Here is an 18,927-nt window from a genome sequence, read left to right as displayed (position 1 = left end):
CCAGATAATGTCCAAGTCGGACTCAGCAACACACACCTTCATTCATGTACACAGAAACAAATTAGGGAACACAACAGATTGCATATAATTTATAAACAAAATTACATTTTCAAAATAAGCATTTATGTACAGTCCAGATTATGTCCAGGTCACTCAAATTAGGGAACACAACAACACATATCATATAATCTATAAACATAATTATACTTTCAAAATAAGCCTTTGAGGACTTCTCATCTTTTTTTTAAATGTTTTTTGGCATCATTATCGTTTTCAACCATGTAACTTTCTAAAGTTAGAAAATACTGAATAAATGTTTTAAAGAAAGTAATACTAAGTGAATATCTGTTTTTGGCCTTAAAAATAAACATTTTACAGAGTACTATAATTAAATTGACTAAATCATGATTGTCAATGAACTCTCCTAAAATAACAGAAACCACATTAAGCTTCATAAACAAACCAATCCTTAAACACATTTTTTCAACTTCCACCCAAAACAAAGACACAATATGACAATACCAAAACAAATGCAGGGTGGATTCAGGCTCCTGACAACAAAATGGGCAATCATCTGACTCTGTCATATTCCATAATTTTAACATTTTCCCTGTGGGTAAGAAGTTATAAATAATTTTAATTTGAAAATAACGATTTTGCACATCGATAGTGGTTTTATAGATTAGTTTGAATATGGCATCCCATGGCAACGGGCAGTCAAAAAAGTCCTCCCATTTTCCATTTGTGTTGTATGAGGCAGCCTTCAAAGATTTCTTTATTAAATAAAAATTATATCTTTTTCTATTTATTTTAGTTCCTTTTTGCCAACTAGAATTTCTTATTAGATGTTTACAAACTAATAATTTAGTAGTTCCATAATTAATTATTTGTTTCCATCTTTTCCCAATGACTCCAGTTAGTTGATAAAATGAAAAGCTTGAGCAAGCATCACCATACATAGCTCTAAATTCATCATACTTCATAATTCTCATTGATAATATCATTGACAAAAAGGATTCCTCTTTCAAACATATTTTTCCAAAAGAAAGGCTTTCCATCTATTACAATATTAGAGTTCATCCATATTAACTGCTGCAAAATATCGTCTCTTTTTTCTGGCACATAAAATTGAAAACACCACTGTGAGAGGATTGTTTCCTTTTATATAAAGGAAACATGTTTCCAGCAGACTCTCTGGGAGGGGATCACTTGTAAAAAAGGATACAATTTCTTTTGATACAGTACATGTTTTTTGTCCAACAGGACATTTGTGTACCACTCAATGTTTAAATACATCTTTGGAACAATTGATGCTTTTAAAGACAGACACATAGCTTCAAGGTTGAGAAGTTTCAGGCCCCCATATTCATACTCTTTGTACAAAACCTTTCTTTTAATCTTTTCTGGTTTGCCGTTCCAGACAAAATCGAAGACCCTCCGCTCATAAATCTTAAAAAAGTTTTGTGATGGAGCTGGTAATGACAAAAACAAATAAATAAATTGAGGAATAATTAACGAGTTGGCAATAGACATTTTACCATACAAGGTTAGGGATTTCCCTTTCCATAATTGCATAATTTTGTCCAGCTTTCTTAGTCGATTATCATAATTTACTGAGCCTAGATCTTCCAGATTTTCTGGGACAACAACACCAAGTATGTTAACTGGTCCATCTGTCCTCAAAACAGGCACTTTGCATTCAATTCGAAAGGACGTTCCCTTTAGATTTCCGATCCTTAACATTTTACATTCATCATAATTAAGCTTAAGGCCAGATTGCTGTGAAAATATGTCCAAAAGATTAAGAAGGTTCCGCAAACAATGAGGAAAAATCTTATCTTTGTGAATCAGCCTTTTCTGACATGAACTTCATCAAGAACAAACACAGAACACGCCTCACTGATGCACATCTGCAAGACTCACTCAGAGTTGCAGTGTCAAGTTACACAGCAGAGTACAACACACTAGTTAACAGCATGCAATGCCAGGCTTCCCACTAACTGACAAAGAAACAGATAACAGATTTGGTGTCCAGTTCAAAGTGTGACATGATTTAAAAATTTGAGAGTTTACTTTTGTATTTTACATGAGTTATTATTTGTACAAACATGGTGCAAAGTAATTCATGATTTGTTCAAAAATGTTAGTGGCTAGCTAGTTAAAATGGGATATTGTGATTTCACAAGACTGTCTTAGAAGTGATCATTTGAAAATGTTCAATTTGAAAAATGTGCACTTAGAGAAAATATAAAAATAAAGTGTTGCATATTGATATTTATCTGTTTCTATATATATTTATTGTGAGAAATCATTAAGATGATGAGTGTTTCCACAAAGATAAATATCATTAATTATTAATAATAACAGAGTCAAAGGTAAATTGAGCAAATTGGCTATTTCTGGCAATTTATTTAAGTGTGTATCTAACTGGTAGCCCTTCGCAGTAATCACTACCCAAGAAGTAGCCCTTGGTTTCAAAAAGGTTGGTGACCCCTGCCATAGTGGATCTAACATAATAGTGAGAGTCCAGTCCATAGTGGATCTAACATAATAGTGTGAGAGTCCAGCCCATAGTGGATCTAACATAATAGTGAGAGTCCAGTCCATAGTGGATCTAACATAATAGTGTGAGAGTCCAGTCCATAGTGGATCTAACATAATAGTGTGAGAGTTCAGTCCACAGCGGATCTAACATAATAGTGTGAGAGTCCAGTCCATAGTGGATCTAACATAATAGTGTGAGAGTCCAGTCCATAGTGGATCTAACATAATAGTGAGAGTCCAGTTCATAGTGGATCTAACATAATAGTGTGAGAGTCCAGTCCATAGTGGATCTAACATAATAGTGAGAGTCCAGTCCATAGTGGATCTAACATAATAATGAGAGTCCAGTCCATAGTGGATCTAACATAATAGTGTGAGAGTTCAGTCCACAGTGGATCTAACATAATAGTGAGAGTCCAGTCCATAGTGGATCTAACATAATAGTGAGAGTCCAGTCCATAGTGGGGCCAGCAGGAGACCATCTTGAGCGGAGACGGGTCAGCAGCGCAGAGATGTCCCCAACCGATGCACAGGCGAGCAGTCCACCCCGGGTCCTGACTCTGGACAGCCAGCACTTCATCCATGGCCACCGGACCTGTGTGTCCGCCCCCCTCTCTCCACAAGGGAGAGGGGGGCAGAGGAGAAAAGAAAAGAAACGGCAGATCAACTGGTCTAAAAAGGGGGTCTATTTAAAGGCTAGAGTATACAAATGAGTTTTAAGATGGGACTTAAATGCTTCTACTGAGGTAGCATCTCTAACTGTGACCGGGAGGGCATTCCAGAGTACTGGAGCCCCAATAGAAAACGCTCTATAGCCCGCAGACTTTTTGGGCTCTGGGAATCACTAATAAGCCGGAGTTCTTTGAAGGCAGATTTCTTGCCGGGACATATGGTACAATACAATCGCCAAGATAGGATGGAGATAGTTCTTGGAGATTTGGAAAAGTTCTTGTCCAAGCAGTCAGGAGTCCTCTCCGTCTTCCATCCGATGGCTTGTCCAAGCACGAATCCCGTATAATAGCAAATTCTGCACCCTTTTATGCCCTTCAAAGTGGGCCGGTACATTTCTAAGACAAACAACTCCTTTTTTGGTCTTGGAGTACAGCTCATCACATTGTACTAACATTTCATTGGATAGATACAGTATACGTGCCATCACGTGCTGTCTGGAAGATTCTGGTACTTTCCAGAATCTTCCCCAACTTCCTGTTTTTGCTGGCCTGTTAGTCGTAGTTTCCACTGACATCCGTGCTTTCTGGCAATAACGTGTCTCTAGTCACGTAATTGGCTAGGGTCATTACAGGTTATTCCTTCACATCTCATCCTTACAGTCTTAAGTACTTTCTTTTATCATACTGGGATAATACAAATAAGAATGTGTAATAATACAAGTTTAACACACTTGATTAAATATGTTGTGATTACAATCTTGATTACACTCTGGGGTATATATCTGATTATATATCTAGGCCATTCGGTTATGCCGGGCATAGGCGGGTGTGATAGAGCAGTGGTCCCCAACCTTTTTGTAGCTGCGGACCGGTCAAAGCTTGAAAATTTGTCCCACGGACCGGTGGGGGGGGGGGAGGGGGTGTATTTTACATAAATAAATACAATCATGTGTGCTTACGGACTGTATCCCTGCAGGCTGTATTGATCTATATTGATATAGAATGTATATATTGTGTTTTTTATGTTGATTTCATTTTAAAAAAAAAATTTTTTTATGTTGATTTCATTAAAAAAAAAAAAAAAAAAAAAAAAGTTTTTTTTTTTTTTTTTTTAATGAAATCAACATAAAAAATGTTTTTTTTTCACATAAATAAATACAATCATGTGTGCTTACGGACTGTATCCCTGCAGGCTGTATTGATCTATATTGATATAGAATGTATATATTGTGTTTTTTATGTTGATTTCATAAAAAAAAAAAAAAATAATAATAATAATTTTTTTTTTTACATAAATACATACCATTTTTTTTACATAAATAAATACAATCATGTGTGCTTACGGACTGTATCCCTGCAGGCTGTATTTATCTATATTGATATAGAATGTATATATTGTGTTTTTTATGTTGATTTCATTTTTAAAAAAAAAAAATAATTTTTTTTTACATAAATAAATACAATCATGTGTGCTTACAGACTGTATCCCTGCAGGCTGTATTGATCTATATTGATATAGAATGTATATATTGTGTTTTTTATGTTGATTTCATTAAAAAAAAAAAAAAAAAAAAAATATATGTTGATTACATTAAAAAAAAGAAAAAAAAAAAAGTTTTTTTTTTTTTTTTTTACATAAATAAATACAATCATGTGTGCTTACGGACTGTATCCCTGCAGGCTGTATTTATCTATATTGATCTAGAATGTATATATTGTGTTTTTTATGTTGATTTCATAAAAAAAAAATAACAAAAAAAAAAATTTTTTTTTTACATAAATAAATACAATCATGTGTGCTTACGGACTGTATCCCTGCAGGCTGTATTGATCTATATTGATATAGAATGTATATATTGTGTTTTTTATGTTGATTTCATAAAAAAAAAAAATATATATATATATACATTTTTTTTACGTAAATAAATACAATCATGTGTGCTTACGGACTGTATCCCTGTAGGCTGTATTGATCTATATTGATATATAATGTATATATTGTGTTTTTTATGTTGATTTCATTAAAAAAAAAAAAAAAAAAAAATGTTTTAATTCTTGTGCGGCCCGGTACCAATCGGTGGTTGGGGACCACTGTGATAGAGGGTTTCAACTAACTTGACACAAGTCAGGAGTGCCTCCTTTTTTGACCTCCTCCAGGTACTGCAGTCCTGTGTAATGACACTCGCTTGTAATAAAGAAACGTTTGGTTCAGCAAAGTGAAGTGAATTAGTGAAGTGAATTACATTTATATAGCGCTTTTTCTCAAGTGACTCAAAGCGCTTTACATAGTGAAACCCAATATCTAAGTTACATTCAAACCAGTGTGGGTGGCACTGGGAGCAGGTGGGTAAAGTGTCTTGCCCAAGGACACAACGGCAGTGACTAGGATGGCGGAAGCGGGGATCGAACCTGCAACCCTCAAGTTGCTGGCACGGCCGCTCTACCAACCGAGCTATACCGCCCCAAAGCGTCTCAGACGTCTCTTTTGATCCGGCCGCACTGCCGTGTCGCCCTTCTGCCCACAAAACCAGAAATACACATCAGTGGTAAATCGGCGTTTATCGGTCTTTGCGCTTGAACTCTGAATTTTCAAAATGCAAAACTAATGACATCATATAAAAGCAGGAGATCAACCGAAAAGGTCATCTTTAATTAGCAGACATTACACTTTTCAAAAAACAACTTTTCACAACGTAACATTTATTTGTTACACTTGAAGGCACATAGTCAACAGGGCTCCAGTAAGATGTGCAACAATACTATAACTGAATACTATAAGTAAATACAAGACAAATTGAAATCCAAACAAAATGAGGTGAGACGAGCTGCCCGACAAACTGGAATCAGAACTTCCTTTTTTTTAATACAAACAACCTTAAAGGGGAAGTACACTTTTTTGAGGAACTTTGTATACCGTTCACAATCATCAGGTAGACATAAACACTTTTGTTTGTGCTGGAACATTTTAAATATTAAATAAATGCAATCAGAAGGTTGTCTCCGCTTATAAAAGCCCCAACAAACATCCAAACATATCATTAAGGTTTTATATACACTAAGTATATATGTACTGTAGTAACAGGCACATTTGTAACATGTCATGTTTACCGACCGTATTTTTCCGACTATAAGTGGCAGTTTTGTTTCATAGTTTGGCCGGGGGTGCGACTTATACTCAGGAGCGACTTATGCGTGAAATTATGAACACATTAGCGTAAAATATCAAATAATATTATTGATGTCATTCACGTAAGAGACTAGACGTGTAAGATTTCATGGGATTTAGATGTTTTTTCCCTTCTTTATTATGCATTTTCGGCCGGTGCGACTTATACTCAGGAGCGACCTATACTCCGAAAACTACGGTAAAACATCGCTGACTGTACGAGGTCTGCGGTGGTTAGGATACAGAATCTTGTTGTACTCCCGTTTGGATGAGGAATGACTCATAATCCTCGCAAAAGGAGGGCGGAACCGAGCGTCTTATTGTGTCGTCGTTGCCTTTTCCTGGGTCTAAATCGGCTGTCAAAGTGTACAAACTTGTCGGAGTGCGTCCTCAGCCTTCGACTATCCAGGTGAGAGGCATGGTTTGTGATCTACGAGCGAGGAAGCAGCTCACCAGTTGATGTGGAAAGCGGCGCTGCTATAAATAGTCCGTCTGCGTCAGCCCTCGCAATAACAACATCACTCATACCGTATTTTTCGGACTATAAGTCGCAGTTTTTTTCATAGTTTGGCCGGGGGTGCGACTTATACTCAGGAGCGACTTATGCGTGAAATTATGAACACATTAGCGTAAAATATCAAATAATATTATTGATGTCATTCACGTAAGAGACTAGACGTATAAGATTTCATGGGATTTAGATGTTTTTTCCCTTCTTTATTATGCATTTTCGGCCGGTGCGACTTATACTCAGAAAACTACGGTAAAACATCGCTGACTGTACGAGGTCTGCTGTGGTTAGGATACAGAATCTTGTTATACTCCCGTTTGGATGAGGAATGACTCATAATCCTCGCAAAAGGAGGGCGGAACCGAGCGTCTTATTGTGTCGTCGTTGCCTTTTCCTGGGTCTAAATCGGCTGTCAAAGTGTACAAACTTGTCGGAGTGCGTCCTCAGCCTTCGACTATCCAGGTGAGAGGCATGGTTTGTGATCTACGAGCAAGGAAGCAGCTCACCAGTTGATGTGGAAAGCGGCGCTGCTATAAATAGTCCGTCTGCGTCAGCCCTCGCAATAACAACACTCATACCGTATTTTTCGGACTATAAGTGGCAGTTTTTTTTCATAGTTTGCCCGGGGGTGCGACTTATACTCAGGAGCGACTTATGTGTGAAATTATGAACACATTAGCGTAAAATATCAAATAATACTATTGATCTCATTCACGTAAGAGACTAGACGTATAAGATTTCATGGGATTTAGATGTTTTTTCCCTTCTTTATTATGCATTTTCGGCCGGTGCGACTTATACTCAGAAAACTACGGTAAAACATCGCTGACTGTACGAGGTCTGCTGTGGTTAGGATACAGAATCTTGTTATACTCCCGTTTGGATGAGGAATGACTCATAATCCTCGCAAAAGGAGGGCGGAACCGAGCGTCTTATTGTGTCGTCGTTGCCTTTTCCTGGGTCTAAATCGGCTGTCAAAGTGTACAAACTTGTCGGAGTGCGTCCTCAGCCTTCGACTATCCAGGTGAGAGGCATGGTTTGTGATCTACGAGCAAGGAAGCAGCTCACCAGTTGATGTGGAAAGCGGCGCTGCTATAAATAGTCCGTCTGCGTCAGCCCTCGCAATAACAACACTCATACCGTATTTTTCGGACTATAAGTGGCAGTTTTTTTTCATAGTTTGCCCGGGGGTGCGACTTATACTCAGGAGCGACTTATGTGTGAAATTATGAACACATTAGCGTAAAATATCAAATAATACTATTTATCTCATTCACGTAAGAGACTAGACGTATAAGATTTCATGGGATTTAGATGTTTTTTCCCTTCTTTATTATGCATTTTCAGCCGGTGCGACTTATACTCCGAAAACTACGGTAAAACATCGCTGACTGTACGAGGTCTGCTGTGGTTAGGATACAGAATCTTGTTATACTCCCGTTTGGATGAGGAATGACTCATAATCCTCGCAAAAGGAGGGCGGAACCGAGCGTCCTATTGTGTCGTCGTTGCCTTTTCCTGGGTGTAAATCGGCTGTCAAAGTGTACAAACTTGTCGGAATGCGTCCTCAGCCTTCTACTATCCAGGTGAGAGGTATGGTTTTGTGATCTACGAGCAAGGAAGCAGCTCACCAGTTGATGTGGAAAGCGGCGCTGCTATAAATAGTCCGTCTGCGTCAGCCCTCGCAATAACAACATCACTCATACCGTATTTTTCGGACTATAAGTCGCAGTTTTTTTCATAGTTTGGCCGGGGGTGCGACTTATACTCAGGAGCGATTTATGCGTGAAATTATGAACACATTAGCGTAAAATACCAAATAATATTATTGATGTCATTCACGTAAGAGACTAGACGTATAAGATTTCATGGGATTTAGATGTTTTTTCCCTTCTTTATTATGCATTTTCGGCCGGTGCGACTTATACTCAGGAGCGACCTATACTCCGAAAACTACGGTAAAACATCGCTGACTGTACGAGGTCTGCTGTGGTTAGGATACAGAATCTTGTTGTACTCCCGTTTGGATGAGGAATGACTCATAATCCTCGCAAAAGGAGGGCGGAACCGAGCGTCTTATTGTGTCGTCGTTGCCTTTTCCTGGGTCTAAATCGGCTGTCAAAGCGTACAAACTTGTCGGAATGCGTCCTCAGCCTTCTACTATCCAGGTGAGAGGCATGGTTTGTGATCTACGAGCGAGGAAGCAGCTCACCAGTTGATGTGGAAAGCGGCACTGCTATAAATAGTCCGTCTGCGTCAGCCCTCGCAATAACAACACTCATACCGTATTTTTCGGACTATAAGTGGCAGTTTTTTTTCATAGTTTGGCCGGGGGTGCGACTTATACTCTCAGGAGCGACTTATGCGTGAAATGATGAACACATTAGCGTAAAATATCAAATAATACTATTTATCTCTTTCACGTAAGAGACTAGACGTATAAGATTTCATGGGATTTAGATGTTTTTTCCCTTCTTTATTATGCATTTTCGGCCGGTGCGACTTATACTCCGGAGCGACTTATACTCCGAAAACTACGGTAAAACATCGCTGACTGTACGAGGTCTGCTGTGGTTAGGATACAGAATCTTGTTATGCTCCCGTTTGGATGAGGAATGACTCATAATCCTCGCAAAAGGAGGGCGGAACCGAGCGTCTTATTGTGTCGTCGTTGCCTTTTCCTGGGTCTAAATCGGCTGTCAAAGTGTACAAACTTGTCGGAATGCGTCCTCAGCCTTCTACTATCCAGGTGAGAGGTATGGTTTTGTGATCTACGAGCAAGGAAGCAGCTCACCAGTTGATGTGGAAAGCGGCGCTGCTATAAATAGTCCGTCTGCGTCAGCCCTCGCAATAACAACATCACTCACACTGGGTTGATGTTCAAGTCACGACATGTAAACAGAGTATCGTTTTCGGATGAGTCAAGAGTTGACGTTCTTCAAACAACAAAATGTGGACTGTGTGTACGACACGGACTTCAAAAGTACTGGACTTGTCGTCCCTAAAGACCCTCGTGAACGTGCCTTCTGGTGTGTTCGATCAAGCTGGTGCGGTCGGGAAAGGACGTCTTGCACACGGAGCAGAAGAACAGTTTCATGTCCTTGTGCTTCTGCTTGTGGCGAATCAGCCCGCTGCGATTAGAAAACTCGGCGCTGCAGACCGCGCAGCGATACGGCTTCCCTTTGGCGTGTTGCTTCATGTGCTTACTCATGCCGTCCCCCCGCGCGAACCTCTTGCCGCAGACGGGGCATTCGTACGGTTTCTCTCCCGTGTGCAGCCTGAGGTGTCGGGCAAAGTGGCCCTGACCCAAGCGTTTCCCGCAGACGGTGCATTTGACGGTTTTGACCGCCTTGTGACACTTCATGTGCTCGTTCAGGAGACTCTTGCTCTTGAAGGCTTTGCCGGAGTGAGCGCACACCAGGGGCGTGTTGTCAGCGGGGCCCTCGGCGTCGGCTCCGGGGTCTTCATCGTCAGAGTCGGAACTTGAAATGTTGGACGACATGCCGTCACAGTCTGACAGCGGAGGTAGGAGGTTTTCTATTTGCTCTCCATTAGCTTCCGTCTGGACCTCCTGTTTGAAGAGGTTCTCCTCCTCGGTGCACTGCACGGACTTGTCGGCCACGTGACGCTTCGTGTGTTCCTCCAGGAGAAGCTGGCTTCGGAGGGTTTCACCACAGTGAGAGCACGTCAAGCGCGCGTCGTCAGGTTGACACGTCGCTTCAGCTTTGGAGTCTTCATCGGCGTCAGAAGAGTCTGACGTCATGTTGTCACAGTCTGATAGTGGAGGTAGGAGGTTTTCTATTTGGTCTCCGTCAGCTTCGGTCCTCACCTTCTGTTTCACCACGTCATCGATGTGAGGGGGCTCTGGCTCCTCCTGCTCCTTCGGCAGCTCAGAGGGGGGGAGGTGTTCTTTACGGCGATCTGAAGGACACAAGATAAGAACATGAAGTCTTATGTTGGCTCCAAGTATGAATACTAGGGGTGTAACGGTACGTGTATTTGTATCATACTTGCCAACCTTGAGACCTCCAATATCGGGAGGTGGGGGGTGGGTTGTTTGGGGGCGGGGGGCGTGGTTATTTACAGCTAGAATTCACCAACTCGAGTATTTCATACATACCGTAATTTCCGGACTATAAGCCGCTACTTTTTCCCCTCGTTCTGGTCCCTGCGGCTTATACAAGGGTGCGGCTTATATACGGCCTGTTCTTCTCCGACACCGACGAAGAGGATTTCGGTGGTTTTAGTACACAGGAGGAAGACGATGACACAATGATTAAAGACTGACTTTTCGTATACCAGTAGGCTGGTTATTTTGATAACGTACAGGCGAGCACTTTGTGTTACTTTGAACCGTTGTATTATTTGTACTCTGCACGAATGCTGTTCGCCATGTCAAAGATGTGAAAGTTTGATTGAATGATTGAAAGATTTATTGTTAATAAATGGGACGCTTTGCGTTCCCAAACAGTCATCTCTGTCCCGACAATCCCCTCCGTGGTAGCAGGAACCCCTATATACTACGCTAATTACACATCAAAACCCTGCGGCTTATAGTCGGGTGCGGCTTATATATGGAGCAATCTGTATTTTCCCCTAAATTTAGCTGGTGCGGCTTATAGTCAGGTGCGGCTTATAGTCCGGAAATTACGGTATATATATATATATATATATATATATATATATATATATATATATATATATGAAATACTTGACTTTCAGTGAATTCTAGCTATATATATATATATATATATTTTTTTTAGAGATGTCCGATAATATCGGCCTGCCGATATTATCGGCCGATATATGCGTTAAAATGTAATATCGGAAATTATCGGTATCGTTTTTTTATTATCGGTATCGTTTTTTTTTTGTTTTTTTTAATTAAATCAACATAAAAAACACAAGATACACTTACAATTAGTGCACCAACCCAAAAAACCTCCCTCCTCATTCACACAAAAGGGTTGTTTCTTTCTGTTATTAATATTCTGCTTCCTACATGATATATCAATATATATCAATACAGTCTGCAAGGGATACAGTCCGTAAGCACACATGATTGTGCGTGCTGCTGCTCCACTAATAGTACTAACCTTTAACAGTTAATTTTACTCATTTTCATTCATTACTAGTTTCTATGTAACTGTTTTTTATATTGTTGTACTTTCTTTTTTATTCAAGAAAATGTTTTTAATTTATTTATCTTATTTTACTATTTTTTTTAAAAAAGTACCTTATCTTCACCATACCTGGTTGTCAAAATTAGGCATAATAATGTGTTAATTCCACGACTGCATATATCGGTTGATATCGGTATCGGTTGATATCGGTATCGGTAATTAAAGAGTTGGACAATATCGGAATATCGGCAAAAAGCCATTATCGGACATCCCTAATATTTTTTTATTTTATTTACATAGAAAAAAAATAAAATACTTGAATTTCAGTGTTCCAGTGGCTATCCATTAGATGGCAGTATTTTCCTGTTTAACTTTTCCGTTCATGATGAGTACATCATTTCGGCCGCCATGTCTGTAATTTCCTCGTTCTTCTGCTTCGTCTCCTTCTTGCGTGCGCAGTTGTGCACTCTATAAAAGCCCGAGATGTTATGACATCTTTGGGCAGGCAAGCTGTTTATATTGTGGGAAAGCGGACGTGAGAACAGGCTGTCCCCACTCAGTCTCAGGTCCGCATTGAGCTGGAGGGGGCGTGGCCTCCAGCTCCGGCTGAATACCGGGAGTTTGTCGGGAGAAAATCTCTGCCGGGAGGTTGTCGGGAGAGGCGCTGAATATCGGGATTCTCCCGCTAAAAACGGGAGGGTTGGCAAGTATGATTTGTATTGAACCATTTCGGTACGGGGGCTTCGGTTCGGTTCGGAAGATATTATCGGACGATAAATGCTTTAGAATGTAATATCGGAAATTATCGGTATCGTTGTTTTTTATTATCGGTATCGTTTTTTTAATTTATATTAAATCCACATAAAAAACACAAGATACACTTACAATTAGTGCACCAAGCCAAAAAACCTCCCTCCCCCATTTACACTCATTCACACAAAAGGGTTGTTTCTTTCTGTTATTAATATTCTGCTTCCTACATTATATATCAATATATACAGTGTTTCTCACACATTCATTTATTTGTGGCGGCCCGCCACGAAAGAATTAAGGCCGCCACAAAATTATTTATTTTTTTTGTCCTGTCCAGCTTCTCAGGCAAATGATATAGTTGATGTAGATGCCCATATCGGCTGTTTAGATTTACTTTACAAAAGAGAAGTGAAGGATCAAGATTTTTGGAGCTCTTTGTTCAGTGGATCAGATGTTTGATGAAGCTCTGTGTCTATCTACCACCACTACTGTTTTCTGTTTATTTGTTACTGACTGTGGCAGGACACCTCTGCCTCTGTTTCACTTTATGTTGCTGGTAAATAATATGGTTGTAGTAGTAGGCTAAAGTTAAATTATTTAGTATGCACTAATTAAAGGGGCAGAGCTTTAAGAGACATTTTAGCTTTTATATTTTCATAAGATATATTTTTTGTAAGAACCACAATTAATAAATATATTTCAGTGAATAACTTATTGTTCAAATATGTATATAAATATGTACATAAAGTGTTGTGATTATATTGTAAAATGGATGGATGGATGGACGTTTAAAACAAAACTGTTATTATTAAGTATACATTTTTGGAGCCTTTTTAGAGAAAATCAAATCATTGTAGTAAATTATGCAAACTACTCGATGATATCATGGTGACCACGCCCATAGCCACGCCCCCACCGCCACAGGTATCTTGGCAGTTTATGGGAAACACTGTAATGTGTCACATTTGTGTGTTGATTTATTTATTTTATTTTGTGGTTTGAATTCGTTTTTGGAGCTGCCGTTCCACATTTATCAGTATTCACATTGGTCAGTAGGGGGCAGTAGGGCGTTTCTTCCCAATTGAATGCTTCTTGTCATTCTGATGAGGGCGACCAGCCTGTAAACATCTGAAACGTTCTGTGTGCTTTTTGATTGATTGATTGAAACTTTTACTAGTAGATTGCACAGTTCAGTACATATTCCGTACAATTGACCACTAAATGGTAACACCCCAATAAGTTTTTCAACTTGTTTAAGTTGTCCACGTTAATCAATTCATGGTAAGAATGAGCTTTTTCCTCCTGTATAACAGGTTAGTTTTGGTGAAATCAACTCACTGAATAGTATCCATGTGATCTTTATCAGTTTAAGTACACATTCTGATGGTGGAGCCTAACTCTTAAGTGTTTGCAAGTGGTAGTTTGTATTTGTGAATGAATCCAGTGCACAGCTGCAGTAATCAATACAAAATGGCAACGTGAGTGCGCAATGGTTGTATAGGAACTTCTGATCCTAATTCAGACTCCCAAATTTGAGCTCCCGTTTTGTTATTGATTTTATAATGTATTCTTGTATAATGTGTGTTCCGAAAGAGGTTTTACATGCTATTTTGTTGTGTTTAGACGTGGTTATTGTGAAGAATGCATATATATATGTTTAAGAGTTATTTCTTTTTATTCATAGTCATGTGTGAAGCAGCTAGTGTTTTTCCATTTGTACTCTTTCTATTTCTTCTCTTATGTCCGCAAGTAAACTATGTGTGTTACCTTGAAGGCTTGCACTGTAGGAGATGGAATACTCCTTTTTGTCTTATCTGTAGTGGAACAGTGAAGCCGTGTTCCTTCTCAGACAGGTGGGGGCCTTCTTTGTTTTGCAAGAAGTGGGCTCTTCCGTTCGAGTGTTAGATCAACTACAGTAGCCGATATGAATGTATTGGTTAAGCTGATCTCCTGAAATTTTCAGTAAAACTTGATAATATTCCTATTCTGTCCTGGTGATCCTTCTTACTCAGCGTATACGTCATCGAAAGAATTTGGGATTAACCATTCATTTAGATTCCCTTGGAGGAAGAGCTGGTCCGACGCAACATTATATAAATTAAGCTCTCAGGAATGGTCAATGAACATTTCAAGTACAGTAACTTAAAGCTGCTATTATAAGAAGAATATGAAGAAAAGTAAAGTGTTTAAATGAATGTTGCTTAAAAAGTGCATTAAGTTAAAGGTGAATATTCCAGAGAAAAACAAGACAGTGAAATAAGGTCTAATTGGGCACTATATTGTATGTTTTGGAGTGATGATGTGGATATGTGAATATATATGGGAAAGGCATACAGTATTGTTATGGTAATTATAACTCCAGTGATACAGTAATGGTTTAATGATAGTTTATTGAGTGTTTTGATGAAAATAGAGGTGAAGATAAAGTAAAAGACATTAACATGATAATACAAAGTGACAAAAGATATGGGAAATGAAGTGAATTTGTAATTTCTGTTAATAAATTCTGATGAGAGCGACCATCCTGTAAACATCTGAAACGTTCTGTGTGCTTTTTTGTCCTGTTTAACAGGACATTATTATCTGACTGCTTGTCCTGGCTACCTGGAACCTGCAACACTTGCATAATATTTGTTTTGGTATAATCTGTAAGATGTAGCCTACGCACACCATGTTTACTTTATTTTTCTTGTAATAATACTATAGTTCTTTGCAGATGAAAATATTGTATTGGTAGTGCTTTTTGTTTGAATTGTGTAGCCGCCGAGTACTTTTGGTTTGTTGTGTTTAAAATAAATTGGTAAACTAAACTAGTAAACTTCATCAGCTCATATGACTTAAAAGTTTTCTGAATAGTCTTCAATAATAAACAACAAGACTCCGTACAACCTTCGCAGATATTTTAAAACTAGGATAGGATCGACTTTTATTTATCCGACAGCGTTTGCTAATTTGTTTATACTAACCTTTGCAAGTAGTTAAAAGCTTACATTTGCAGATAGTTTAAAAGTCCTCTCACACAGATGTTTGTTGTGTTTAAAATAAATTGATAAACTAAACTAATAAACGTCATCAGGTCATATGACTAAAATGTTTTTTGAATAGTCTTCAATGATAAACAAGAGTCCAGCTGACTCCGTACAACCTTCGCAGATATTTTAAAACTAGGATAGGATCAACTTTTATTTAACTGACAGAGTTTGCAAATTTTTGTATACTAACCTTTGCAGATAGTTTAAACGTCAAACTTTAAAAACTAACCTTTGAAGATGGTTTAAAACTATCCTTCGCAGATGGTTTAAAACCAACATTTGCAGAGAGTTTAAAACTAACATTTACAGAGTTTAAAACTAACATTTGCAGAGAGTTTAAAACTAACATTAGCAGAGAGTTTAAAACTAACATTTGCAGAGTTTAAAACTAACATTTGCAGAGAGTTTAAAACTAACATTTGCAGAGTTTAAAACTAACATTTGCAGAGAGTTTAAAACTAACATTTGCAGAGAGTTTAAAACTAACATTTGCAGATAGTTTAAAACTAACATTTGCAGAGTTTAAAACTAACATTTGCAGAGTTTAAAACTAACATTTGCAGAGAGTTTAAAACTAACATTTGCAGAGTTTAAAACTAACATTTGCAGAGAGTTTAAAACTAACATTTGCAGAGTTTAAAACTAACATTTGCAGAGAGTTTAAAACTAACATTAGCAGAGAGTTTAAAACTAACATTTGCAGAGTTTAAAACTAACATTTGCAGAGAGTTTAAAACTAACATTTGCAGAGTTTAAAACTAACATTTGCAGAGAGTTTAAAACCAACATTTGCAGAGAGTTTAAAACTAACATTTGCAGATAGTTTAAAACTAACATTTGCAGAGTTTAAAACTAACATTTGCAGAGAGTTTAAAACTAACATTAGCAGATAGTTTAAAACTAACATTTGCAGAGTTTAAAACTAACATTTGCAGAGTTTAAAACTAACATTTGCAGAGTTTAAAACTAACATTTGCAGAGAGTTTAAAACTAACATTTGCAGAGAGTTTAAAACTAACATTTGCAGAGAGTTTAAAACTAACATTTGCAGAGAGTTTAAAACTAACATTAGCAGAGAGTTTAAAACTAACATTTGCAGAGAGTTTAAAACTAACATTTGCAGAGTTTTCTCGCACAGAGAAACGTGGCAAAGACGTCACGTGGTCGTGTTACAGGAGGCTGGCGACCAGAGATTCCTCAAAAGAATCCATTCTCGTCGTCCTTCAACTGAAATAAGCGAACATGTGAGAAGTAACAACAAAGAAGTAAACAAACCTGTCCTGTGCAACACAACTTGAGGCTTCTTGGCAAAAGCGTCCAGTAGTTGACGTTGTCGCTCGTTCTCCTCTTTTGTTCTAGAAAGTTCCTCCACGTATTCCGCTATGGTTCTTTCTAACACTACAAATATTTCTTCCACAGCAGCAGTTAGTTGCTGGCTCAGCAACACTTTCAGCGTTCGTACTTGACACATTTTCCCACAACCACAACACTTTACACTCACACTTAGCAACGTGCTGCTTTCTAATAGCAGCTAGCAAGCTAAGCTAGCCCGGGAAGCTCAGACGAGTCACTAAGACGAGTTTGTCTCAGCTTTGCTTTGGCGAAATATTTTCCCGAGAAGAGAACAAAACCGGCGATAATGTCGTCGTTTTGCTAACTTTTTCCCCCAAGACTTGCTTTGGAACCTTGTTCGAGAATAGTGTGGCTACGATGGCGGCTGGCGCATGCGCGGTGTGGGGGAACTACTTTGTATTTGATTTCCGGTAGACTGGACCATAGACATCTTACTGGCGCTGACGAGACGCGGGGCCGCCATCTTGGAGTGGTGATCAGTGCAATTCATTTGGCAGGAGCAATGAACTGTCAGCGCATTTAATTCATCTTACCTCACTGAATACCACTGATTTTCACCCCCTTTTTTGTCATACGTGTAGTTATGATAAAGGACACATGTTTTATTATTCATAGTTTGCTTAACAGTAATAGAATATTCTTATATGCTATAAGTATAAAAGAAAGGGCATCTCTATCCTCCTTCAAAAGCGCAATAAAAGTTCAACCCTAAACTAACACCCTCCCCGGATTGCTAATAATCAAATGTAAACAATCAAATGCAGATAATTTTTCTTATGCCTTCTGATCTCTCTCTCTCTCTCTCTCTCTCTCTCTCTCTCTCTCTCTCTCTCTCTCTCTCTCTCTCTCTCTCTCTCTCTCTCTCTCTCTCTCTCTCTCTCTCTCTCTCTCTCTCTATGTCCACTACTTGCTGTCCATATCCTACCCCCCCGCTCCCCCCTCCACACCCCTGATTGTAAATAATGTAAATATTTCAATGTGATTACCTTGTGTGATGACTGTATTATGATGATAGTATATATCTGATAGTATATATATCTGTATCATTAATCAATTTAAGTGGACCCCGACTTAAACAAGTTGAAAAACTTATTGGGGTGTTACCATTCAGTGGTCAATTGTATGGAATATGTACTTCACTGTGCAACCTACTAATAAAAGTCTCAATCAATCAATCAATCAATCAAAGTCAGTGGTCCCCAACCACCGGGCTGCGGCCCGGTAACGGTCCGTGGATCGATTGGTATCGCACAAGAAAAAAAAAGAAAAAAATACATATATATTTTTCTTAATTTTATTTAATTTTTAAAAATTAAATCAACATTAAAAACACAAGATACACTTACAATTAATGCACCAACCCAAAAAACCTCCCTCCCCCACTCAGTCACACAAAAGGGTTATTACTATTTCTGGTTCCTACATTATATATCCTCCATCCATCTTCTTCCGCTTATCCGAGGTCGGGTCGTGGGGGCAGCAGCCTAAGCAGGGAAGCCCAGACTTCCCTCTCCCCAGCCACTTCGTCCAGCTCCTCCCGGGGGATCCCGAGGCGTTCTCAGGCCAGCCGGGAGAGATAGTCTTCCCAACGTGTCCTGGGTCTTCCCCGTGGCCTACTACCGGTCGGACGTGTACGAAACCTGACCACCCGAATCATGACCCAAAGCTCATGACCATAGGTGAGGATGGGAACGTAGATCGACCGGTAAATTGAGAGCTTTGCCTTCCGGCTCAGCTCCTTCTTCACCACAACGGACTGATACAGGCATTATAT

At 38.9% G+C, this 18,927-nt stretch overlaps 2 protein-coding genes across 2 annotated transcripts in view; one reads left to right on the top strand and one right to left on the bottom strand.

Moving 5' to 3' along the window:
• The window catches only part of ccne1 (cyclin E1), a 335,619-nt gene that overhangs the window by 232,836 nt on the left and 83,856 nt on the right, over window positions 1-18,927 (top strand). The gene's annotated exons all lie outside the window — the stretch shown is intronic.
• Window positions 5,852-17,518, bottom strand: LOC133630209 (gastrula zinc finger protein XlCGF8.2DB-like). Its single transcript, XM_062021646.1, has 2 exons — window positions 17,076-17,518; window positions 5,852-10,813 (listed from the first exon to the last, which is right to left on the bottom strand). Exons 1-2 carry the CDS (start codon window positions 17,269-17,271, stop codon window positions 9,894-9,896), a joined length of 1,116 nt encoding a protein of 371 aa, XP_061877630.1. The 5' UTR covers window positions 17,272-17,518; the 3' UTR covers window positions 5,852-9,893.

This window comes from Entelurus aequoreus, linkage group LG02 (genome assembly GCF_033978785.1).
Source record: "Entelurus aequoreus isolate RoL-2023_Sb linkage group LG02, RoL_Eaeq_v1.1, whole genome shotgun sequence".
Taxonomy (NCBI): Eukaryota; Metazoa; Chordata; class Actinopteri; order Syngnathiformes; family Syngnathidae; genus Entelurus; species Entelurus aequoreus.
This window is presented reverse-complemented; position numbering and strand designations above follow the sequence as displayed.